The 27511-nt window shown below is 42.2% G+C and overlaps 1 protein-coding gene across 1 annotated transcript in view; it reads right to left on the bottom strand.

Moving 5' to 3' along the window:
• Positions 1–27511, bottom strand: part of LOC113026354 (copine-8-like) — an 85627-nt gene that overhangs the window by 45872 nt on the left and 12244 nt on the right. The window contains exons 2-4 of the mRNA XM_026175045.1: positions 23773–23813; positions 18204–18250; positions 17110–17213 (exon numbers count right to left, since the gene is read on the bottom strand). Coding sequence (XP_026030830.1) covers positions 17110–17213; positions 18204–18250; positions 23773–23813 — 192 coding nt within the window. The remainder of the gene's footprint in view (positions 1–17109; positions 17214–18203; positions 18251–23772; positions 23814–27511) is intronic.

The following is a 27511-nucleotide window of genomic DNA, read 5'->3' as shown; positions in this document are numbered from 1 at the left end:
GTTCCGGTTCAGAGGAAGGTCGCGCGCTGGACGGATCAATCGGTGGCCGCGTTACAGGACGCACTCGATGACGCAGACTGGGGCATGTTCAGAAACAGCTCCGACGATGACGTCAACGTGTTTACGGAAGCGGTTGTGGGATTCATCGGGAAACTAGCGGATGATACCGTGGAGACAAAGACTATCACAACGTTTCCCAACCAGAAGCCGTGGGTGGATAAAACCATCCGGAACGCTCTGAGATCCCGCACCGCTGCCTACAACACGGGACTCATGACGGGGGACATGGACCCGTACAAAGCCGCGTCATATAACGTGCGGAGGGCGGTGAAAGAGGCGAAGCAGCGCTACGGGAGGAAACTAGAGTCACAACTCCAACAGAGTGACTCTAGGAGCCTGTGGCGGGGACTAAGGACAATAACGGACTATAAAGCACCAACAACCGGTATGACGAACGTATGCATGTACTCTCGAGTAGAGTCTGGGTAGGTCTGGAACCAGCCAGAGAGGCACCAGTCCTGCAGTTTTTGTTGCTGCATCAGGTTATTGTACATGTATTAACATGATGAGCGTGTCACTCTAGGTTTGTCATTTTTCATACAGATGTATTTCAACCCAAACTATAGTCTTAACCTATAAGCAAGTGCATCTAAGTGCCTAAACCCAACCACACAATTTATTTAGTGTCTAAATCTAAATAACAAGTAAAAATGAAATTAAAAATTAGGTCAAAATTAAACAACTTGAACCAGGTTAAAATTTAATGAGATTTAATGACCTCTCAATATTCCTCTCAAAGTTTTTAACTACGGTACATATTACTACTAGTGTTGAGGTTTTTTTTTTACCTGCCTGTTTGCAACTGTGCTATTTGAAATTGTGTACCAATTAGAAGAGCAGTAATATAGTAGTTTTTATAGTAATTTTCAGTATTGATTTAGTATCTGAGCATCATTTTGTTTGACAGCCCTTCACGCAAGTGACAGGAAACCCCACGGGGTAGACCTGCAACCTACTTGCAGGTCGGGGGACACTCTACTTAGCCTGCTGCTACCACCACCATACTTCAGCAGTATATGATGGATGGATGGGAGTGCTCTTGGCACCCAGTATTGTTGTAGCTAGTCTGTCAGTGCACCAACACCAAACAAGATCTCATGTATGGTAAGAGAATGCATTGGATGCACAAGTCCCCTGGACTTTGGTAATACCTGAGAGGATGCTAACACCAGATGACAAAAACATTAACAGAGCGATTGTGACACTGCCTGTAGCACTATAAGCAACAATTCATTTTTACAGTCTGTCCAAACTGAAAATGATATAAGGTGATGTACAATCACTAAATATTCATTCTTCCCTTAATCTATAATGAGTTGTCTGGATAAATCAGTATCCCACCAGGGGCAATCTGATAACAAACTTTTTGACTCAATGGAAAAATTGGACCAATAATTTTTTGTTTTGTTTTGTTTTTTTAGCTGGATATTTGGTTGTGTTACACTAGTGGGTAGGAAATGTGGCCTTGAGCCATTAACCTGAAACAGAGCCCTGAAGCTTCGTTCTAACTCCCTCAGTTTTCACTTTTTATTCAGACCCAAAAGACACCGACTTAAATGTAATCACTTTAGGCAGCTTAACAAGCTTCACTTGGCTCCTTCTGATGCTGTTGAAGGTTTTACTAAAAACTAACAGGCTTTCTCTTGAGGCATGCAGTGTTAATTTTCTGGTGCCCACCGAGCTTACAGTTGTCAAATGAAAAAATAAATGTGGCAGATCTTGCAGATTTATGACTTCCATCTGTGATTGCCGCTTCCCAACAAACGCTCGTAAAGGTCAATCAATGGTCAATGGTCAATGGTAACTTTATTGTCCCTGATGGGAAATTGATTCGCAGTATGTCAAAACAAACAACAAACATACAACCAACACATCACGTACACTCATTAAAAAAAAAATACTATAATATAATATAAGCCTGATAAAACAACCTAGATATTCCATCGAAAAAAGTGCAATGTGCAATGGCAACAACACTTACAATTTAGTGTTGTTAATTAAGATAATAGCACTAGGTACAAACGACAATTTGTGTCGCTTTGTCTTCACTGCAGTCATTTTATAACGACGACCTGATGGAAGCAGTTGAAAATCGTTAAAGAGAGGATGATCTGAACACAACAGGACAGAGGTTGCCTTCCTCAGCACCTGCCTGTTATAAAAGTCCACAAGCTGGACCTGAGACCTCCCTGAAATCTTGCCCGCCACTTTAACCAGATTGTTAAGTCTGGTCTTATTATCCATGGACATACTACCGTACCAAGCAATGATACAGAAAGTTAAAACAGATTCAATAAAACTTTTATAAAAGAGAGTCATCATTTCAGATGAAACATTAAAACCTCTCAACCTCCTTAAAAAGTACAGTCTTTGTTGGGCCTTTTTCACTGTAGCAGCAAGATGTGACTCAAAGGACAGGGTCTTATCAAGAACAACCCCCAAGTACTTGTAACTATCCACCATTGAAATGGTGGATAGTTCAAGGATTCAGAAATTAGCAATTCCTGTATTTGCCCATCCTAACATTGGTCCAAAACCAAACGCAGCAGCTATGTTGTGCATGCCATCTAATCTACTTGGATCCCCACAGAGCAATTTATCCACCTTTATTTATTTCCTGCACCACGAAACCTCCTTCGGTGTGTCAGGTGTGTGTCAATATGCGAGTGCGGTGTATGTGCAGCAGTGTGCAGCCGAGTGTGTAAATGGAAGAGCCTGAGCGTTTCTTTCTACAGACAGCATGCCATGTACGATAAGGCGCCTGCTGACAAAACGGGGAGATGCCGTGTGTCACTACAGGATGTGGAAGAGAGCTCGAGTACAGTGCCATTACTAATATATTTCCATAAGCGCAAGGAAGACACGCTACTGTTACGCAACACGCTGCCAGCAAAATGCACAGGTGCGCTTCATGTTCTATTCGCCCCTTGCCTCTGTCACTCCCAAAGGTTCATAAATGACTCATTTAATTTTATTTAATTATAAGAGACCCAAAGAGAGCAAGAGATAAAAAAAGAGAGGGAGCACGAGAGGGAGAGCGGGGGAAAAAAAGATGTATGTATGATGATTTGGCGGCACATGTTCACCCGCACATACACACGAACACACACAAGAGTGCTAGAGTAGATGTCCCATGGCGTCTTGTGAGTGCACATTTGCTGTGTATGACTGGACGTTCGTGCGTGAATGTTTATGTAGATGACGTCACTCTGCATCGGCACTGGGCCAGACAGGATTTCTCTCGGTCCTGCGCTGTCTGTCTTTGGGAGTGGGGGGTTGCTGCTCAGAGCTCTGTTTGAACTGAGCAACGATGACTAATGACAGCGCACAAATAAATGGGGCCGAAGAGGCAGGCAAACAACAGACAACGGCTCACTGACACTTCAGCGTTGTTTCCTAACAGCTTCATAAACCACTGAAAAGCTTTCAGGCTGACTGACACAAGATATCACACAAATATTTTATTAGCGGCCTCTACACTCACATGATCGAGATGATGTTTTACCAAAAATACTGCTATAAAAGGAAGTGAAAAACCATCCGACCTTCAGCTCATGTAGTCCAAGGCCGCTTTACTAAGTTGTATCTTTCTCCCCTTTTGCTTTCAGAAAGCTTTCTTCTGATTGGCTGCCCCTCACAAACAAAAGCTCTGAAAAAGCAGGTGGGTGGAGCTGCAGAGTTATGTGTCTGCCATGACGACATTAAGGATATATCCGCTCACTGAGATCATACCAAACCAAGAGTAGAAAAACTCTCAGAAGCAGCCTGAGACCTGATCTTTTGGCTTTCAGAGATTCAACACTGACCTCATTATTTGACACCGACCCTGTTGCCTTAGAGAAAAGTATGGTGGCTCTAAAAGGTCAAAAAAAAACTTAAATATCTGTAAATGGAAAAATGGGACACAATAACGTGATGGAACAACTGCAGAAGTAAAAGAGCAAAAAACTTGTAAAGGATTGCATTTAAAAGTATAATACTATATATTTGTTACAGTTAGCAAACGTCTATCTACTGTTAGCTTATTAGCTCGATTTTTCTGTGTACTTTTGCAACATTTTTCTATTTGCTGTTGTTTCTACTGTTACTAGTGTTTTTAGTGTCAACGCATGTGCGCATTTTCACTAGTCACCGTTTTTTCTTCTAAAATGCGTATTATTATGCATTATAAGTATTTTATGATTAAGAATATTGACATGCATGTTATATTTACAAAAAATAATTAATTTTGGATAGAAAAGTTCGCATCCCAGTGCAGCACTGTGGCACGATTAGCACTATTGCCTCACAGCATGAAGGACCTTTGTTGGACTCCACCATCTGGCCGGGGCTTTTCTGTGTGGAGTTGCATGTCCGTGTTCGTGTGGGTTCTGTTATGTTAATTGTTACTGTGTTCCTATGTTAATGTGATGAGTGAGTGTGAATGCTTGTCTGTCCCTCTATGTTAACCAGGGTGTACACTGCATCTTGCCCTATGGTAGCTGGGATAGGCTTCAAAACTTCTGCAACTAAACACAGAATAAAACAGACTATATTCAATTCTTCTCACACTCTTTTGTTCGATTCCTTGTGTACATACACAGGGAATATTTTGTTCTTTCATCTTGGATTGTTTGTATGTTAGTTTTCAGCCTGCTTCTTTGTCCCAATCACATCTTGTCTATATTTTAAATCTCAATGTTTCCTGTTGTTTTCAGCGTATTTTAATGTTAACATTCTGGATTACAGCAATAATGCAGTATTAATATTACCACAGTGAAAGAGAGGCTTCCTCTAATGCACAAACTTTTACATTTATATATAAAGCTGTGTGTCTTTCACACCGTGCCATCATTTATTTTGTTTTTCAGTTCAAATTCAGTCAATATTTATTGTTTTTTTTCTTCCCCCAAAATGGAAAAGAAACATGACATGCATTCTTCATGGTGAATTTCTTCTTCTGCTCTGTAAAGGTCTTTGTTTTGCAGGAGATATTCAACATTAATATATTTAAGCAAATCTGACCTTGAAATTGGTTCCACTCTTTTATTCTTGAGTACCTTAAATATTTTTATATAGCTATATCTTTATTGTATTCCTTTTTTGGTGAGCATTTCACTTCATTTTTTGAGGTCTGATCCAATTTGCAACACTTGATTAGACCACCATCCACCCAGGGGGAGCATCTCAAACCATCAAATAAATAAATAAAGTAGGGGAGCATTCGGCATGGCCAGCGTCTATAAGGGCAGTTTGTGGGGGCTTAGTGCTAGCTGGCTATATGGGTCTATTGAAGGGATTTGAAGCTTTATAAAGAAGATGGAGGTAAGGAAGGAGTGTAGGAGCAGCAATAAAATGAGTTTCAGACCTCAGGACAAAGCAGGAGGCGAGTGCAGTTACTGGTCCCGTAATGAGAAAGAACCTGTGTGTGTACATGCATGTTAAAGCTCAACATGAGTGCAAAAGACTGCTTGAGCAGTAAAGTGTATGCATGAGTGTGTGTGTGTGTGTGTGTGTGTGTGTGTGTGTGTGTGTGTGTGTGTGTGTATCTGGACATTTGTCTTGGTTTGAGGGCAGGCAGTGTGTGGGCGTCGCCATGTCCTAGCTGCGAGTGATCACAGGACCATCAGCCCAGAAGACAGTAACAAGGGCCTGATGCTCACCCACTCACAAGAAGCCCCACAGGGAGTCGGCTAGACGGCGCGCGCACGCACGCACACACACGCACGCACACACACGCACGCACACACACACACACACACACACACACACACACACACACACACACACACACACACACACACACACACTCCCCATCACCCACTCTTCACTACTTGTCAGCTTTTAACATCTTGTATGATATTCTGGCAAAGTCTGCACTACATTCCTCTGGTCCACAGGGATATACACACAAACGTTAAAGCACATGCACAGAAATGCTTGAGTTATTTATACTTTTACAAACAGAGACATTCAAAAACACATTCTCTATGGCTGAATGATATAGATGAACATCATCTCTCCTTATTTTTATTGTGAGATGGTGCAGTACAGAATATTTAGGTCTGTATTTTCTGTGAGAAATATTACAAGCAGTTCTTTTAAAACAGACTGGTGTGTCAAATGAGAATCATTTCTTTATGTCATTTGATTCATACAGTAAAGGTATGAAGTGAGGTTGAGAGGTTATCATCAACAGTCAGTATTTTACAACTCAAATACAATGCAATATATTGTTTAGTTTCATATCATAACTCAATGCATCTGGGCATGTCGACATGTGTTTTCATGTTAACTTTGAACACGAAACAGTTGTTAGTGCCAGATAGGCAAATGTGAGTACTTCAGATATATGCTGATCTACTCTGGGATTTTTTCCACAACCATCTTGAGGATTTATAGAGAAATAGACTGAAAAAGAGAAAATATTCAATGAGCAGCAGTTCTCTGGTGAAAATGCCCTTTTGATGCCAGAGGTCAGAGGAGAACGTGTGACAGGATATGTAAGAGTGGATGCATCCTGTTTTGTATCAATGGTTGGGGGGTATTTTCCAAGTGCCCCCTTAGTACCAACTGAGCATAATTTAAATCCCACAGGCTAACACAGTACTGTTGCTGACCACATCGCTTTATAACCACAGCATACCCATTTTCTAATGGTTGCTGTTACCAGAATAAGCTTAGATCATCTCAAAATATCTTTCTGAACAAAACACTGTTCTGCATAGTTCACTGTACTCAAATGGCCTCCACAGTCACCAGATCTCAATCCAATACTTCTCAATCTGTTTTAGTCAAGACAGGCTGCATATGAAGTGCTTAAAAAAATGTTTAAATCAGAGTACAGCATCAAGTCAGTTAAACTTGTGGGATATTGATCTGATCAGTTAAATAAAAGAGGAGGTTGTTAATCAGTTTCAGCTGCTTTGGTGTTAATCAAATTAACAACAACACGTGCACTAGTATATATGTATATTATATATATGTATATATATATATATATATATTATATTATATATATAACACCCAGCACGCCCCTGCGGGCGGTTTTCTTCTGGACAGAGATCTCCAATGTTGTTCCCGGGATCTGCTGGAGCCACTCGCCTAGCTTGGGAGTCACCGCACCTAGTGCTCCGATTACCACGGGGACCACCGTAACCTTCACCATCCACATCCTCTCGAGCTCTTCTCTGAGCCCTTGGTATTTCTCCAGCTTCTTGTGTTCCTTCTTCCTGATATTGCTGTCATTCGGAACTGCTACATCGATCACTACGGCCGTCTTCTTCTGTTTGTCTACCACCACTATGTCCGGTTGGTTAGCCACCACCATTTTGTCCGTCTGTATCTGGAAGTCCCACAGGATCTTAGCTCGGTCATTCTCCACCACCCTTGGGGGCATCTCCCATTTTGACCTCGGGACTTCCAGGTTATACTCGGCACAGATGTTCCTGTACACTATGCCGGCCACTTGGTTATGGCGTTCCATGTATGCCTTGCCTGCTAGCATCTTGCACCCTGCTGTTATGTGCTGGATTGTCTCTGGGGCATCTTTACACAGCCTGCACCTGGGGTCTTGCCTGGTGTGATAGACCCCAGCCTCTATGGATCTTGTACTCAGAGCTTGTTCTTGTGCTGCCATGATTAGTGCCTCTGTGCTGTCTTTCAGTCCAGCTTTGTCCAGCCACTGGTAGGATTTCTGGATATCAGCCACCTCCTCTATCTGCCGGTGGTACATACCGTGCAGAGGCCTGTCCTTCCATGATGGTTCCTCGTCTCCCTCCTCTTTCTTGGGTTTCTGCTGCCTGAGGTATTCACTGAGCACTCGGTCAGTTGGGGCCATCTTCCCAATGTATTCTTGGATGTTCGTTGTCTCATCCTGGACTGTGGTGCTGACACTCACCAGTCCTCGGCCCCCTTCCTTCCGCTTAGCGTACAGCCTCAGGGTGCTGGACTTGGGGTGAAACCCTCCATGCATGGTAAGGAGCTTTCTTGTCTTTATGTCAGTGGCTTCTATCTCCTCCTTTGGCCAGCCTATTACCCCAGCAGGGTACCTGATCACGGGCAGGGCGTACGTGTTGATGGCCCGGATCTTGTTCTTACCATTCAGCTGACTCCTCAGGACTTGCCTGACCCTCTGCAGGTACTTGGTGGTTGCAGCTTTTCTAGCGGCCTCTTCATGGTTCCCATTCGCCTGTGGGATCCCCAAGTACTTGTAACTGTCCTCTATGTCTGCAATGTTGCCTTCTGGTAGTTCAATCCCCTCAGTTCTGACTACCTTCCCTCTCTTTGTTACCATCCGACTACACTTCTCCAGTCCGAACGACATTCCAATGTCATTGCTGTATAGCCTGGTAGTGTGGATCAGTGAATCGATGTCTCGTTCACTCTTGGCATACAGCTTGATGTCATCCATGTACAGGAGGTGGCTGACAACTGCTCCGTTCCGTAGTCGGTATCCGTAGCCAGTCTTGTTAATGATCTCACTGAGGGGGTTCAGGCCTATGCAGAACAGCAGTGGGGACAGAGCATCTCCTTGGTAGATCCCGCACTTGATGGTGACTTGTGCTATGGGCTTGGAGTTGGCCTCTAGTGTTGTATGCCACATCCCCATTGAGTTCCTGATGAAGGCTCTTAGGGTCCCATTGATCTTGTACAATTCTAGGCATTCCAGTATCCAGCTGTGGGGCATTGAGTCATAGGCCTTCTTGTAATCAATCCAGGCAGTGCACAGGTTGGTCAGTCTGGTCTTGCAGTCTCGGCTGATTGTTCTGTCTACCAGTAGCTGGTGTTTTGCGCCTCTGGTATTCTTGCCAATTCCTTTCTGTGTCCCGCTCATGTATTGACCCATGTGCCTGTTCATCTTAGCCGATATGATGCCTGACAGGAGCTTCCATGTAGTACTGAGGCAGGTTATTGGTCGGTAGTTGGAGGGGACCGGTCCCTTCTTGGGGTCCTTGGGGATCAGGACCGTCCGGCCTTCAGTTAGCCATTCCGGGTGTCTCTCGTTAACTAGCAGCTGGTTCATTTGTGCTGCCAGACGCTCGTGGAGTGCAGTCAGCTTCTTCAGCCAGTAGGCGTGAACCATGTCGGGCCCTGGTGCTGTCCAACTCTTCATACTGGAGACCCTTTCTTGGATATCTGCCGCTGTGATGGTTACTGGACCCTGTTCAGGGAGGTCGCTGTGGTCAGCCCTCAGATCCTCTAGCCACTGAGCATTGCCGTTATGGGTTGCATCCTTCTCCCATATGCTCTTCCAGTATTGCTCCGTCTCCACCGGAGTATACATATATACACACACACACATGTATATATATATATATATGTATATATATATACATGTATATATGTATATATATACACATGTATATCTCCAGAAAATCTTATGTATGCAAACACACGTTGCAACTTCATATCTTGTGTGCGTTTTTTGTTTTTTTTTTACAATGAATGCGCACCTGCGGACCACTTATGTGCAGCCCTGGTTATTTAGCTCGTCATATTGCAGCCACAGAAATTCTTTTGTCCATGAAACCATAAAGCTGCACTTTCTTTTTGCCTTATAGTCTGATTTGTCATAACTTTTCCGTTTTGTGGTAAGCTTTTCTTTGGCTGTCACTTCTTCACCCTGACCTCTCTTATTTGGCTCAGCAGAACTAAAATATAAATCCTGCTGCTTTTACACACACACACATAACGGTCAGCGATTCTCTGCGCGATCAACCTCTCACATGTTTAAGCTTGCTGCGGGAGATTTCACTTGTCATGTTTGCATAGTAAGCTAACGATTGATAAGACGATGTCAGAGGAATTGGTGCGCAAATTATCATCACTCACCAATCGGTGCTGTCGCTCTCTATACACAGTTCGCACGATTGCAAAGTGAAAGCAAAAAAACAAGCGCAAATTCAAACACGATTTCAATATGTCACATATTGACAGTGGCTCACCGATGCCAATGATATAATTACCCAGCTACATTTCCGAAAGAATGCAAAAGCATTGACATATATTTTTCCTTCCTACAATAGCCCGACGGGCAGGGCAGAGATAGATTTTGGTAGTCCGACTGGAAAAATCGCTAGCCCCGGGACGTCGGGGTTGTCACTAGGGTCAGAACATGGGGTGCCACCATCATCCCACTTCTGACACCAATGTGGCGAGCTCAGACAACGAGGAGACGGAGGTGTCGTTTGGTCTTGCTTCCCGTGAGCTAGCCAGGGAGCACAGCCGTTTATTGACATCTGCAGAAGAACACTGCCGCTAGCTAACTGCTCAGCACGGCAACCGCACAGCAACAACAACAACACACAGGGCGCCCTCTGACCCCGGAAGGACACACCGTCGCAGCGAGAGGGCGTCACCCTCTCGCTAGCCCGACGTCCCGGGGCTAGCGATTTTGCAAGCCCTGTGTTACAGGCATGGCCCTTTAAGGATGAAGCCTGATGGGAAATGTATTCGGGATGTGTGTAGCGGGACTGCCTGGTGTGTGTATGAAGAGAGAGAGCGGAGAAGGGGAAAAAGTAACGGTTTGCTACAGAAGAGACGAAAAGAAAATAAATAAAAGGAATATAATAACTCCCTCGACAGCCAGAGTTGTGTCGGCGATGCTCGCTGTGAGTAAACTGTTTCAGCCCACTGTACGCGGTGTTCGTGCCTTAGAGAAGAAATAAAGTTCGGTGAAGCAGTTTCCTACGCCTCCTTCGATCTTTTTGCTAGCGGAGTTGACCTGTATAGTAAGCTGTTGCCGGTGTTGTGCCAAAAAGTGATTGCCTGCCAAAAAGTGATTTCCAATGTTTCCGTGTATTTTTTATGTGTAATATCTTTACGTATGTTGGTAAATAGACTTCGGTGAACAGCGTTTACAAAGGGGTTATATATAGAATTAAAAGATTATCTGTTTTTTCAAGTATCTTTATAACTCTGTGTTATTGTACTCACATTATAACCAATCCGGTCCTTTTTCCCCACTTACAATATTTTTACAGAACTATTGTAATATTTGCTGCCATTTCTGCTGTCTTACTCTTACAAAAGACATTTTTAATGTTAATGAGATTTTTTTTAACTGCATAAATAAAGGTTCTATAAAAGTCGCTGCCAAAAACTGATTGCGGCTTCTACCTTGTTACACGAATGTTGTTTGTGGCTCAATATGACTTTGTGTCATCCATGAGGGATGCATTTGACATATGTTTCACATATTATAGGCCAACAAGTTACTTATACCAGTTTAAATACGAGCAATCAGTTTTTGGCAAATACCGGAAATCAGTTTTTGGCAGACAATCACTTTTTGGCACATCACCGGCTACGAGTCAGTTACGGAACCTTCAAGTAACTGCCAGAGGTTTCCTTACTACGGTTCGGGGCCGCGGATCTGGCGCGGTTAACACCTGTATCTGATTGAGGAATCGCTCATCTTTGGAAAAGAGAGTTTATTACAGAGAAATGGCTCTTTCCAAAATAAAAGCTATACTATACGCTTCTTCTGGGCTATATTCTCAGCAGCATATTGTAGCGGGTCAGGGCTGTTCGGGGTTCTGTTTGTACAGTTATGTTTTGTTTATGTTGCCATAGTGACGGGTGACGCCCTCTCGCTGCGACGGTGTGTCCTTCCGGGGTCAGAGGGCGCCCTGTGTGTTGTTGTTGCTGTTGCTGTGCGGTTGCCGTGCTGAGCAGTTAGCTAGCGGCAGTGTTCTTCTGCAGATGTCAATAAACGGCTGTGCTCCCTGGCTAGCTCACGGGAAGCAAGACCAAACGACACCTCCGTCTCCTCGTTGTCTGAGCTCGCCACATTGGTGTCAGAAGTGGGATGATGGTGGCACCCCATGTTCTGACCCTAGTGACTTTTCCCCGCCGGTCGTGACCGGCCGGTGCGCCAAAAGAAGGCACCTGGACATTTGCAGGACTTTGTGTGGGGTAATGGGGTCATCGGGGACGACTGACCCCTTAGGTGGGGGCTATGTAGCGGGTCAGGGCTGTTCGGGGTTCTGTTTGTACAGTTATGTTTTGTTTATGTTGCCATAGTGACGGGTGACGCCTTCTCGCTGCAACGGTGTGTCCTTCCGGGGTCAGAGGGCGCCCTGTGTGTTGTTGTTGCTGTGCTGTTGCCGCGCTGAGCAGTTAGCTAGCGGCAGTGTTCTTCTGCAGATGTCAATAAACGGCTGTGCTCCCTGGCTAGCTCACGGGAAGCAAGACCAAACGATACCTCCGTCTCCTCATTGTCTGAGCTCGCCACAATATTAAACATATCAGGTCCCCATAAGGAGAATCATGTGCTAACGGCTGTCTAAATGACTCGGCTAAAGTTAGTAGCATGCTTGTTGTTTTTGTCTGCTTCCACTTGTCTTTGCACTAGGATGATGTCGGCGTAAATGTGCAGTCATATTCGTTGTGTTCCCACTAGTGCTGTCAGCGTTAATCTCGTTGAAATGATGTTAACGCCACAACACGGCAAATCTCCGTTAACGAGCTACCCCTGCGTGGGGCTAGACGGCCAACACGTTAACGAGCTAACTGCGCTAACACACTAGTTCCCACCCATGTAATTGAGCATTGCGTGGCACATCCAACATACTGTTTTACTTTAGTCCATGACGCGCTTACCTTCAGGGTCATACGTCACATGAAAACCAAAATAATTCCAAACGCCAGATCTGAATGAGGGTGGGAAAGGTTCAATTTGCCATATTGCAAGGAGAGCTTAACTTCTGTCTCGCTAGCTTGCCCTGCGCTCTTCCTTCTGATGATGCTGTCTGTGTCGAACGCTCAGTGGATCTGCACTCGACAGTGCAGCCTAGGCGGAGTAGTCGAACGCAGATTCACTGAGCGCTCAACACAGACGGCATCGTCAGAAGGAAAGTTGATAAAATAAATTACAAATTTTGTATTGTTCGATACATATGCGTACCGAACCGAAAGCACCGAAAGCACTGTATCGAACGGTTCAATATCGATATTGCACCCCATATATATATATATATATATATATGTATATATATATTACCCTGAACACACGTGACAGCCGTGAAAGGGTCTGGAGAAGCCATGGAGAGCATTATACTGCCTGTAACATCGTTCAGCATGATTGGTTTGGTGGTGGTTCAGTGATGGTCAGGGGAGGCATATCTCCGGAGGGATGCACAGACCTCTACAGGCAAGGCAGCGGCACCCTGACTGCCTGCCATGGATGAAATCCTACGCTAGTACAGTGGGTCCTGGGTTCCTCCTGGTGCACAACAAGGCCTGGCCTCATGTGTCTAGAGCAGGGGTGTCAAACTCAAATACACAGTGGGCCAAAATTCAAAACTGGAACAAAGTAATATTTATTGAAAAAAAAAAAATTCCTCCAGATATAAGAATGAATCTTTTCTTATGGACTCAAACAAGTTTTGCAAATTTGGTATGGCTTCACGGGCCAAATGTAATTAGCCAGAGTTTGACACCTATGGTCTAGAGTATGCAGGCAGTTCCTGGAGGATGAAGGAACTGATACCATTGACTGTCCCCCACACTTGCCTGACTTAAATCCAATAGAACATATCTGAGACATTATGCTTTAGTCCATCATTTTTCATTTTTATTTTTTGGTGTTTTTGAATTTAGCCGCCGGTAGGCTGATCATTTTCATTTCTACCAAACTGTTACCCACTCTATGTCAGTATAGCTATCCAGCATAATATTTCTTTCCTTTGTGATCTGATGTCTTTACAAAGTGTTACTTTAATTTTGTTTAGCAGTAAATATTTTTAACAAGAATAAAAGAGCTATACATCTCCCAGCCCCATCATATATTCTTAACATGTACCCTTTAAAAAAAACACTAACGCACACATATAAATACTTACACCTCAAACAAAGTGGAACACACAGTGCATATCTACATGACTAAATGTATTCAAACAATCCAGAGTGTCTGACACAAACCATTAACCAACTTAAAGTACAATACACTACCTGCACAAGCACTTTGCATCTACACACAAACTCACACCCAGAATCCCTCCTTGACCTTAACTATAACCTCCCACAGCTTGTGAGCAGCATGCGGCCATGCTGACAGGCCAACAAGTGAACAAACAAAAGAGCCATTCCATATTTCATGAGCTACCACAGGAAAATACAATGATGATGTGTGAGGCTTGAACACAATAGGAAAAAAATGCACTGCAGTCTTGCTTTGATAGTTTGTCTATTAATGCCATTTCTCTGTTCATTTTCATACACCACGGCTGGAGATGCATACAGCATGTATGTACAGTATGTGTGTGGATAACAGAGCATGTACATGTTATACCATTAGCTATAATAAGCAGCTTGATTTTGTCAGATTCCTAATTCATAAGAAAATCTGTCAGTGTCAATATGCCTCATGAACCAACTAGGACAACTTTCACACTGTTGCACAGGCTTCATAGCCAATAATGCAAATAAGCCTAACTGCCAATTGTCCACCAGCTATTTTACTAAGCTGAAATAACTTTACGTAAAACAAGTGTTCAATAAAACTCAGCCTTGTGAAAATTTTGGAAACTGTTCTTTTGTTCATTGAGCTACTGATTAAATTTGTTTGAGGGACATACGTACTAGCTATATTTTATATTTTCCTTGTGTTGTTTTGTGTATTTTCTACCAGATACTGTGGTACCACACCATTTTTAAAAAGCCACGTGCATTTAAAAATGCATAAATATAAAGAGAGCACAATTAAGTGAAAGAAAAAGGGACCAGAACCAGATCAAATCTGGCCCTCCTCGTATTCGGAGAGTGGTAGTCTGAGTCCGAACCATCAGTTTTACAGCCTCGTACTGACAAAGATAAAACCGCATTTAAGTAAAGTGACTAAGCCGAGATGTGTAAATGTCTGTTTTTGACTTACAGCAATAGAAATGGAGAAGTGAAAAGACTGACTGAGAAAAAAAGGACTGAGCTCTCTTTTTTCTAGAAACATCTTAGGCTGTTCATCTGGGTACTTTTTTTAAACTTCATTAAATGCAAATGTTTCAACATGTACTTTTAATTCTTTGCACTAAAACAAAGGCAAAACTTCAGAGGTGTTTTCAATCGGTCATTCTGCAGCGGTTTTACTGGTCAGCCCACTAGAGAGCCAATCGAGCTGTGTGCGGTTGACAAAATGAAATGATTCGACACCCTGATTTAATGGCTTTGTCCTCTGCCTACACTCGACCTCTCCGTCAAGTTTTGTTAAATTTAGCTTGGGGGTTTTCTCTAATCTTGCTGACAGGGAGTCAGATGAAAGAGGGGCACTCTGAAAGTGCAGATCTCCACTAGAGCCAATACCCAGCCAGCACAACGTTAAAGAAAAATGACCCAGAGCCACATCGTATCGGCTTCTTTCTGTGGCCGTAGTAGTTTGATGAAACTCAGCCTGGTACAAAGAAACAAACCTGACACAAGGCTCTCAGTGAAAACACAGCCTCAGCAGGGATAAATGCGATGATTTAAATGTTTGAGGTTTTTTATATTTAGTTTCACAATTTTTAATCTTTAAAGAGATGATCTGCTTTAGCCATGTGATTCATGCTTCGCAATCACAGTTATTCATCAGCTTCTTTTCTACCAACAGACTAGCAATGCCTACTCATAGTCAGTCACATGCGCACAAGCACAGCCTTTGGATTAAACTTATTAAATGGTTTATTGTGGTCCACCCGCACCAATGCAGTGTGCCAATGCAGATCAGTCCACCACCACCACAACTCACTCCTCTGAGGTCAGCTTTTTCCCACTGGTAATTTATTATTACATATTGTAAATGGTAAATGGACTGATTCTTATATAGCGCTTTTCTACTCTCAAAACGGACTACTCAAAGCGCTCTATACAACACACCACATTCACCCAGTCACACCCATTATCACAAGCACTACCTCTATACTGAGTGCTTTCTAACTACACTCACACACATTCATACGGAGAGCAACTTGGGGTTAGTATCTTGCCCAAGGATACTTGGCATGCAGACTGGAGGAGCTTGGGCTCAAACCTCCAACCTCCCGATCAGTACCGGTAGGTGACCTGCTCTACCTCCTGAGCTACAGCCAACCCAGGAGTATGTATTTATAAAAGATTTGTAGAAGGTTTAGTGTGATCTCTAAAGTCAGCGAGTCAAAACTACAGCATGGCCTCAAAGTGTTGCCATAAAGTGAGCCGATGTTTTTAGATCAAAACTCTGGACTAAAAAAAATATTAATGTATTCGTCAAATTTGTGTGTTGCCTGTTGTGACACAAACTCACACACCAGGAAATATTCTGAATTTTAATGAGCGTACAAATTATGTCTGCAAAGAGTGCAAAATTACATGCAGGAAAGGTGGGAGGGGGAAAGAACAGGAGGGGGTCTTGAGGGAAGGTGTCGGTTGTTTTCTGATGTGGCAGATGGAAAAATCAGCTCCTTTAGCATAACAACTTCTATGTGAGCGGCAAGAAACTCTGCACTGACCCAGAGATACCCGCCCAGTGCTTAAGGCAGTCAATTAAAATTGTATGATCAACTGTGTCAAACGATGCACTTAGGTCTAAAAGGATTAGGACCGAGCAATCTTCTGCATCTGCTGTTAAAAGGAGGTCATTTGTTACTCTCATAAGGGCTTTTATGCACACCACACAGAACTTCACATTTAGAAAAATAAGGCTGGGGCTTAAAAAAAAAAAAAGGCAGATGTGGTATGTTGACGCTCTTAAAATATCTCTATGACAAACTTGTCTTTTTAGTAGAACCCAAGATGAAATAACCAACAACAAGCGAATCATAGACATCAAAAAATGTGTGATTCACCGTGGCCATCTGGCCCTATTTTGTCACAAAGCAATGAACAAATGGGATGAGTTCAAAATGAAAACGCTGGTGAAAAAGTGGCACGAAAACTTGTCTTTTATTTAGAAGAGAGAAGACGTACATCTCCCTCAGCGCAAGCCATGAATATTTCAGTCCTAACTCAACTTCGCCTCACACAGAGCAGCACCCGTGTCTGCGCAACACACGCTAGTACACAATAACAAACACACGCGCGCACACATTAGCACGGATAAGTCAGCTGTTAACTTACAGGTCAAAGCGTAGATTCTGTCTCTCCTCGAAGAAATAGTCAAGGATGAACTTGCGGACAAAGTCGGGGTTGAGGGTGTTGTCGATGACTTCTGTCCTACCAAACTAGAAGGGAAATGACAGAGGTGATATTTTATTACTGGGAGCAATAAGGGGGCGGGACACACTGACATTGACAACTGACAATCTGAATCATACAGCATATAAGCACACCAGCTTCATGTCAGACACTTTTTCATGAAACTAGGCTAATTATAGTAATATTTAAATTTCCCCTTCAGCACATACACAACATGTGCCACTCCTTTAAAAACTGCTTTCTTGTTCATTCATTTATTCACCAGGAACTCTAACTTGGTCACATGAGATATTGTGTGTGCTATTTGACTTGGGATAAGAAGACGTTTTGTGAATGGAATCATATTAGTGTTTCCTGAAACTGTGTCTTTCTCCTTAACTGTCACGGGAATATCTCCATGCAATGATGGAGCACAGCAACATAACCTTACTCATATTTATAGTCTCATCTTATAGTAGCAAAGACAATTTTATGACCCATGCACAAGTAATTCAGTCGTCGCAGACTGAACGTCGACCCGACATGTAGTTACATTTCTCGAGAAGTGCATCTCAAGTTATGTGGAAAGTTACAGCATAGATTTATTGCATTAGTCCAAATCAGGCCATGGTCTCACTGACACCTGAAAGATGGCCTGTAAAGATCTCTAGCCCACATAGCACTCGCTAAGCTAGTTTAATTACACAAATGGATAAATATGGATGCGCACCAAATGACAGCAACATAATTAAACATTTTCATGCTTTCCAAAAAGAAATGTCTGCACATAACTGTTAAGATTCTATCATTAACACAAGAAAGCACAAGAACAGAGTGAGCTTGGTTAAATTTGGTCAATTCAAACTAACACAAATGTCCCAAAAACACCATTACTAGCAATTGTTTCATCATTCAACAAATGGCCCACAGGCAAACTTGAAAAAAAAAGGATTTAAACGGCTTTAGCGTGACTCACTGAAAAGCTGCACTGCTGCCATTTATACACAATGCCTTCACAATCCCACCGCTGTACTCACCTCTCTCCATTCCTTGTTGGCTATTCCTTGAGTGTACAGGACACAAACTGTTGAATTAGAAGCAGGGAGGGGAAAAGAGACAGGAGACAGTCAGATTGACTGAAGGGTATTTAACACTGAACAAAACAATGCTAAGATGTCAGCTGAGAGCTAGTCCGCCCCTCTGGACCACAGCATGAGAGGAAAACTCCCTAATTAAATGTCACTCGAACTTTTGCCTTGTAGCATGGTGATATTTCAGAGAGGAGAAGAGGAAGGAGGGAAGAGGAGGATGAGGATGATGGTGCTGGGAGTGGTGAGTGTTTGAATGCAGGAAAGTCCTCCTTTTGACATTTGAGGATCTTCATCCAAAGGAGTCTTGAGTGTGTTTTGATGAGTGACCACTTGTGGGAAGAGAGCGAGGCAATCGTGTAGCAATAACATGACATATCATTTGGATTCGAGCAGCCAATACTGTACTTACACCCACCTGTCATCTACCAGCGCATAAAAACTCTGAGCTCACACACTTGTAAATTTGTTTGAAGAGTGAATAGTTGAATGGTGGAATACTAATGCTGACAAAGCACTTAAGTTATGGATACGTTTTCAATTCCAACAGCAAAGCTATGAAACTGAAAATGAGGTCATACCTCAGCAACTGCTTTGTGTACTGACATGGTGATGAGGTTGACCAAGTAAAGGAGCATTACCACAGAATTTAAAAAATGCAGACTGTATATAAAAAGTTGGATGTTGTGTCCGGGTCTGAAAAATGAAGCCGATGTGAAAGTGCCGTTAACTGGCATTCCTGCTAACGGCCAGCAGGGGGAAGCTTCACTGTTTGGTTGGTTGCACAGAAGTCGTTAAACCACCCTCAGTTGCTTTTTGACGTCAGTTAATGCTTTTCTAATGATGAAAGCTCAATCGCTACTTAAAACTCTTAAAAACATCACTTTGAAAATATAATGTATTTTCTCCATTAGATTCAAAGAGAACAACGAAACAGTTTATGCATTAAGGTAGGCCTAGCTCCTGACAAGTCTCCAAATTGTATGTCACAAAACCAACACCAACACAGAATATTTTATTTAATCTATTTTATTTTATTTGATATGCCTTCAGCTGACACACAACTCCACACAGTACTGCTGCAGACAGGCGGGGACACAGCCCCTCCCCTCACTAGCAGCTGAACACATAAACAGCAGCGCAACAAACTCGGCAAAGCATGTTAAGGACTGATGCCCCAGTTTTTATAAGAAATTCGTTGAGGGCCACTACAGCTCCCGTTTTACTGTTAGTGGTTTAACTATTAGCAATATTATATACTGGCTAACGGCTAATAATTAAACAAAAACATTAATGCTAGAGAAAGATGGAGTTCAGCCCAACTGCAATATTAACATGAAGTCTCTATTTAACAAGATAACATGATTATTTGTGTCTAAAAAAGTTTTTCTTGACTCTGACAAAAGTCAACCAACAACTAGATAGAAACAGTGGCACTCTACATTAACGGCTCTATGTTATCAAGAATGAAAATGAGTCAAGTCACCAGAAGCTCAGGAAACAAACAGGATTCGCATAGACCAGTATTATTGTAATCCTCATTTTTTTTTAAATATGCCTCTTTCTTTCTTTCATCTTTTTTCCCCACATGGAAAATGATAGGGAGTATGCAGTCGGCCCTCTGATAACTGCTTACAGCTACATTTCCTCTTCTCATTTCATGTGCTGAGTCAGGTCTCTCTTGCAAATGAGAACTTGGTCTCAGTGAGTTTACCTACCTAAGTAAAGCATATATCAGCTATATAAACTCTGTAAGAGGTTCACTTGCACCAACAGCTCTTAAATTCAAAGGTTCATAATACAGATAAGATGAAATACAGTAAAATAAACAGTTATTTGTATATAATGAAGGTATACATATTTATTAATTTGCAGTTTCTGATACTTTCTTGATATCATCAAGCATTAAGGGTGAAGATGGAAATAAATACGTCTGAGGCTGCTATTTATAAAAGATTAAAAACAGAAAGGTCCTCTCAGGAAAAAAATAACAGAAAAAAACCGCAATCAGACAGACCAGAGACTTATTTTTGTGACATCTGATTATTAAAGGAACACCTTCCACTGAGACGGCTTGCGTTATAATTAACTATAGCATTAATTAATTGTAAATTTATGCCTAAGTGAATGCATTAGCTGTCATCAACTGATGATATCACATGACTAGTGCAATCATGTATTCATTAGCATTCGTGGCCGTTAGTGAAAATCTTTGTTTTGTTAGCTTCAAATGAAGATTTAGAAATCTTCCTGCAACATCAGGTTAGGTTGATTTGCTGATAAAGTCCCACCCACCACAAAACTGACATTTAATCCTTTAGAATAGACCTGGAGTCGAGTCAAGATCAAGATAAGCTATTAATAATGTTTTGTACATTTTATGGGTTTATTTTCCCCACCTCACAAATTTCACACTGAATTTGAGTACAAACTTAAAAAAAACATGTCCTAATTTATTCCCGCCTCCTGTGTGGCTGCAGAAGTGTTCAAACTTGCTGTGTTTTGGCAGTCTGTCAGTCTGGAGTCTGTATAAGTTGCATAGTGTACAGAGTGCAGTGCGCTAGGGCTCAGCTGGTTGAATATACTGTCATCCTTTAATCTTGCTATGAAGGACCGGATGACACATGGTCTCCATGTGAATGTGCAGAGAAAAAAAAGCCATTGATCATACACCCGTACACAATACGTCCTCACCATCAGTACTTTTAACTCTTCCTTAATTAAGGGGGGGAAGAGATTGACAAAGGCACCACAAATGCGACTTTTTTTAACGTAAACAGTTTGATAATGTTCCCGTCTTCTTAATGGGCTTTTCCCAATTGTCGAAACAGTGTGATCAAAGCACATCCACCCACCGCGGGAACAATTGCTAAAACACAAACACACATAAAAGCACACAAGCATGCACCAAAGAGAAACACTGGACCGTTGTTCAGTTTTATGAGCTAATATGAATATGGTACGTGAGCTCGCCCGAGGCCCTGGATGTGTGCGCTTTTGTGTGTGCATGTGAGTGTGAGCGTGGCTCTGCCGATGCGGTCTAATGCTGTGTGACTGGGGCCAGTGCTGTCAGCAGAGCAGAGACATGGACGCAGCACAAGTGCCTCCTTGCATAAACGCAGGGATGCTCATCCTCCTTTCTCACTATCTGACATTTAAAGGTCCAATCCGCAATTCTGGAAGCTCATCAATTATGGGTTCACACACCACCAACCAAGGAGAAATGCTAGTGCTTGCTGTGCAGTGCTCAGGTGCTAAAGTGCTAATATTTAGGAAATTCAGCTAAAGAAACGAAGGATAAACAAACCACGGATGATCAGAAGTTAAAAAATGATTTTAACTTTTAAGATGTCATGTAAATGTGGAGGTTTTTTTTTTTTTTTTCTTCAATCGTGGTTATTTTTAGCGGGCTGTTAACAGGCATGAGTGTCACAGTTTGCTGGTGAAAACAAAGTAGGAATGACAGATGAAAACAACAAGGAAATGCATTACAATCCCTAAGCCTGTCTGAGCACATGTGTCTGTCTATGAGAGGATCTGTACACAGTGTTTAGGACAAACAAAGCTATTGAGTTTCTCAGATATTGTTTAGAATCACATATTGTCAATTCTTTCCATTATGGGCCATCACAACAATCATCAACAAGTCATTTCCATCTGCATTTGATGATTTGTAAATGTCATTAAATGCATATTTGTTAATCCAACTGTCAGTCAAAGCAGAAATGCCTTAAATCATACTCTGCTTGTGTATTTGATTTTAAAATTAGACATCATTTAAAAAACAAACGTTATATTTAAGGAGACTTGGAACTAGTGAATGAGACCATCAAGCTTCGACTGAGATCAAGGGAACCAAACTGGTCTGTTCCTTGGACTTCTGTGCAATCTGACTTCTTTTTGAAAACAGAGGTGTCACCTCTAGCTAGCCGTTACAAAGAATCCAAATTTAAGGTGCTTCCTCTTTGGATTCACTTTTCACAGCAACAACCCCATTCGTCCCCTATCAAGGATGTCACAATACAAGAATTTCAAACTTGATACCAGTGCCAGTTGATACAGAGGAAAATTGATACTGATATCAATTGATAGAAAAAATAAAAAAGTAAGAGAAATCTTTTTTTTTTAAATTTTTTAGAGCAAGATTGGAACAATAGCCAAGCAGCCGTGACTAAGGAAAGTATGAAGTAGGTTCCAGGGTCCTTCTGTGCCACAAACGATTATGCTTGTGGTTAATATTTACATTTTAACCACCTGGCTTAATCGTCTCTTATGTTTTCCTGCCATTATTTTCATATTGACTTAACATAAAACATTCACCGCTGCTGGTACTGCAGTTTGATGCAGATTCTGCATGCCGGTGGGCCACGATACTGGGTTGTGCTGGGGGTTGCCGACTGGTATCTAACCCTGTGGTCTCTAACCCTATGTAGACAAGCTTATTGAAGGGTCAAACCAGCATTTGCTCATATCTTCCTTTTGTTTGTTTTCCCCAAATTTTACAGGAATTGCTTTGATTTTCTTGATATAACAATAGTTTTAGCCCCCCCACCAAACTTCAAAATAGGAAGATGCAATTGTACCAACATTGCTCGTCTTCTCTAAATAACAAAAATGCACTGCAGTACTTATTTAAGAAAACCAAGCCTGTTTTTCCCCCAATTAAAAATTCTATAGGTACATCTGAAGATGATGCCTGTATTCCTGCTATTCGTTAATATTATAAATGCACCATAGAAGGACTCTGGGTTCAAATGTGACAGTGTATGAGATATGAAGAACAAATACCACCAACATTAATTTCCATTTTTGAAGCAGCGTGTCTGTTTGGTTATCTTGTTTTCACTGGTGTTGATGTGACAATTCATTTCAATCAGTAACAGAAAAGAATGAAGTTCTGATAGAGAGCCTGTGTGTTAACAGTTTGCCTAAACATAAAACCCTTCTTTGAAATGAGAAGTCCATTTATTAAAAAATTTTTTTAATAAATGGACTTCTCATCCTGCTCTTAATGTCCGTCTACTGAGGCAAATTGCTGTTGGATTGCACACTGGGCCTTTAAAAACCACTGGACCAGTTGCCAAATTGAACCCCTGCTATCAAGTGAGTGAGGAGTGTGTATGTGTGCCGTTTAATCTGTAGGAGGGAAGCGGCTGGTTTGTGTGTGAAGATGATCTGGTTCCCCTCACTCACACTGGGAGCAGAGAACAGTGACGAATACGACCCCTGACATATGCAAATGTCTACTGATTCACACAGGCGAGGCAGAGTGTGTGTGTCCATGTGTAGTGCATGCAAGCTGTGTTTGCACAGTACCAAATCTGCCTGCATGTGGTGGATGTTTGTCTGCGGTTGTGTCTGTTTGCCTGTAGAATTTAAAATCCACCTGTACACGTGCATGAGAGAGTGCGCATATATATGTGTCTGTGGATTTGTGTTAGGTCTACTGGGAGCTGTTGCACTGATCTGTTTGTGTGCACATGTGTGTCACAGAGAGAGTGATAAGAGACAAGCTTACTTGGATCTGACTTGGAGAACGTGTCTCTATCCAGCAGGTTCCTAAAGAAAAGAGAAAGACAGAGAGAGAAAGAAAACAAAGACTTCCATTAACGTAAAAAATTAATTACTCAGCTGTCCTACTTCAACAAATAAAGAGCAACTACAAATTTATTACATCATTAAATTTTCCTTAATTAGCTCCCATTCTGACCCCGACAACTGGTTTTCTCAGAATCCTCCGACGACTTGATTAACAAAAGCCATTTCACCCAGTCACACTGCAGCGGTACAAATCAAGCTTGAAGTGCAGCCCATTTATATTTTAAACATACAGGAAAAGCAGCAGAAAAGAAGATGCATTTTTCACTTTTTTGCACTCTCCCGGAGTGCCAGAAGCAACTGTGGAAGCTGCCATCAAATTTACATGACATTCCCAGCACTGCACGGGCACGGATAAATGCACCGAAGAGCTCCATCACGAAGCAGATGCTCGGCGCTTCTGAGATATCCCACAGTAAGACAGCTCTGAAGGAATTAAATATTCAAATGAAGATGACAAGTTGCAGATGCCTAAGACCTGTGTATGAGGAAATCAAGAAGCAGCTCGAGCTCAGAATAAGGATAGGGAGACCTGGCGTGTTACGTCAGCAGAGGTGGAGCATTTGTGGTTTTAACTGTGTGTCAGTTGCTTCACAGTGTCCTGAGGTCTCAGGAGGAGGTAGTCAGAAGTCCAACAACAACCCAAGGGGCTAAAACAAACCCTTCGCTTATTCCCTCAGCTTGTACTCCTGCCAAATGTTACATTAGAACTTCATAAAGCTTTCATTGAGCAAACCAGAAAGGCTAAATAGTACGAGTAGCCTGGTCAACAGTATTTTACAGAACCACCCAGTTTCCAGTGTCTTGCACTAAATGTAACTCAGATTCTTGGTAATGCGTAAGTTTACTTGGCTTTTTATGAACAATATTTTCAGAATAAAGTCAAGTTATTATGCAAAAGTCTTTGTGTAGAGCTCTCTTACTGCGTGTTGTGATACAACATACTGCATCTTTACGGCATGAGGCTGTAATCGTCGCATCAAAGCATTTCTGACTTTGCACAAAAGAGAAATATTTCCTTATTACTAAAACCAAATTTGAAGTATTTTGTAGCATTTCACAGAGAGTATAACAGCCGTGGGAACAACAACTTGATCCCCACATTTCGACTTTTTGGTATATTGAATTTATTTGCAGAAAAACCTTTTGAGTTTGATCTCAAAATTTCGACTCTATTCTCAAACTGGACAATTTTTTGCATAATGTGGGCTCAATACTCGCATGATCAGAAGAAAAAAACCCACAAATGTACAATCTAAAACCAAGAGTCAGTGTAACAAAGAGACACAGACAGATTAACACTTTTGTCTATAGCAAACAACCGGGTTTGTTGGATGGGATTATGTTATCTGCATTTTAAAAGAAAAACATAGTTTAAAAATCAATAATAGCTTGTAATTAGCAGAGAATTAGAGCAATGAAATACTACACATTTCTAAAGTGTGGGGACTGGCAAATATACAATAGGAGACAAAAATAAATACAAAACAAGTCACACCTACAGACAGATTTAAAAGGATGATGAGCTCAAGCGTTTGTGCTGTCTCAGGCTGTGAAAAGAAAAAAAAAGAAGTTTTTAACAGGCTTTTGAGGTCATGATCCACTATGAAATGGTCATCACTGAAATCTATTATTACTGACAAGAACTAAAGCTGAACTGAGTCATAGCATGATTGTTGAGGTCAACTGTAACGTGTGCGTAAGAAACAAAAATCAGATTTAGACTCTTTAAAAGAAGGCTGTGTGGTGTATGAATTTAAACTGTGATAATCACAGCAGCACGACTTTGTCCATATTGTGCACGGCTCACAGGGAACAAAAGTTGAAGGGCTAGCTGCAGGGTAAGCACTCAGTCGCCCATCCTGTCCTGTGTGACAAGCAGCGAGTGACTTGAAGCCATTGATGGCTAGTGATGTATCTAGATCAGGCACTCGTGTTGTGCTAATCCCACTGCTACCCAGATGGTAAAACGCTACGCTCTGCTGCTTCTCTGTCAGGGCATGCCCATTGGCCCTTTGAGAGCTTTGAGATGTTAAATAAATGACAATAAGCGATGGAACTGAGCCTAGTCATATCGGGGATGTATTTTATGACTGGCAGATAGTCTGGAAGATTGCGTAGGAGTGAGAAGTGGGCAACTTCACCTGCCAAATGAGATAAATGTCCAATAAAGAGGATAGTATACCCGATTGTCTCCCAGAGGAGTACGCGTGGAGGCAGGAAACAAGATGCAGTGAAGAAAAAAAAGCAGCAGAAAAAAACAGAGTGTCTCAAGAGTCTAAAGACAGCACCAAGTGGTGTGTGTGTGTGTGTGTGTGTGTGTGTGTGTGTGTGTGTGTGTGTGTGTGTGTGTGTGTGTGTGTGTGTGTGTGTGTGTGTGTGTGTGTGTGTAGGCAGACATACACACACTTCTATGGATACGGTAACCTCCCTATGAGTCATACACACCCGAGGGCTTCCACCTGCCCCTCAGAGAGAGGGGGGACTCTTTAAAAAGCCCTTTCCTGCACAGGCAGCCTTGCAAACATCTGGGTGGTCAAAACAGAGTGCCTCGTTGTTCATCAAACATTTACGCTAGCAGTCCCTCTTCAACACCAGAATTACATTTGAAATCCCGCCAGTTATGTAACAGGCACCTAAACATGGCAGCTGGAGCTTTAAATACCTGCATGTGCGGGTGGGATGGGGGACTTCCATCTTTTGAGAGCATCTGAGATTACATTTTCCTTCAGCAGTGAGAGTGCTAGCCTGGGGAAATCAGCCAGTATTCTTTTTCTAATGACACACGTGCATTTCTAACCACAAATGATGTTGGGGGTTTTTTTAAAAGCAAAGTAAACAATTTCTACCATATTTAAAGCGTATAAAATGGTGAAAGTGTTCACAGGGCAATGTGGAAAACCTTCCTCTCCTCAGGAAGAGCCCGTTCCCACAAAGTCTGATAGTTTATCTGCTTATTATTCACCTTCAAATGATGGTTCCTTAGTTTCGACAAGATTCTTGGGGTTAATATTAAGGATACAGATGATAAACAGATACAGTAACAAAATAAAAACTTGCTCAAATTCAGTAGAAAAGTACACGTAGAGTTTGAGAGACCACAGGGCTGTCACAACATGAGATACTGTCAATAAGGCCTCTGCAATGTTCTGAAGACAGTTAAACTTGTCAGGTAGTGATGTCCAGCAGGTGAAAATGCAGCTCCATGAACACGCACAGCTGTGGATTCCAGCTGCTTCAATGTTGCATTAACTGGCATTAACTCAGCCAGTTAATGCGAAACAAATCTAGCTGTTCATTAAAGCTTTCTGGTTTGATCAGAAAAGAAACATTGGTCCATACACCTGAAAGTCCTGAAAACGCATTGTGAATTCTGTCTCGAGTCTACGAATGTATCCGTGTATTTCTGTGGTGCTGATGCTGTGCTGAGCGGAAAGCTCCTGAAGCTTCTGAAGTGTCGGAATGTAGAAAGCTAACAACGTCCTTCTCACCGATAGGCGAAGTGATTTTTAGCCAATTACAAGTTGAATCTGGCAGTTGGGGTTGTTAGCTAAGATACCGTCATTAAGTCGCGGCACAACTAATGTGTATGCGAGCGAATTTGCTCATTTGCGGCCATGTATTTTTTAATGCACCTTCTCAGATTGTCGTGCCCAGGG

Source organism: Astatotilapia calliptera, chromosome 7 (genome assembly GCF_900246225.1).
Source record: "Astatotilapia calliptera chromosome 7, fAstCal1.2, whole genome shotgun sequence".
NCBI lineage: Eukaryota > Metazoa > Chordata > Actinopteri > Cichliformes > Cichlidae > Astatotilapia > Astatotilapia calliptera.
This window is presented reverse-complemented; position numbering and strand designations above follow the sequence as displayed.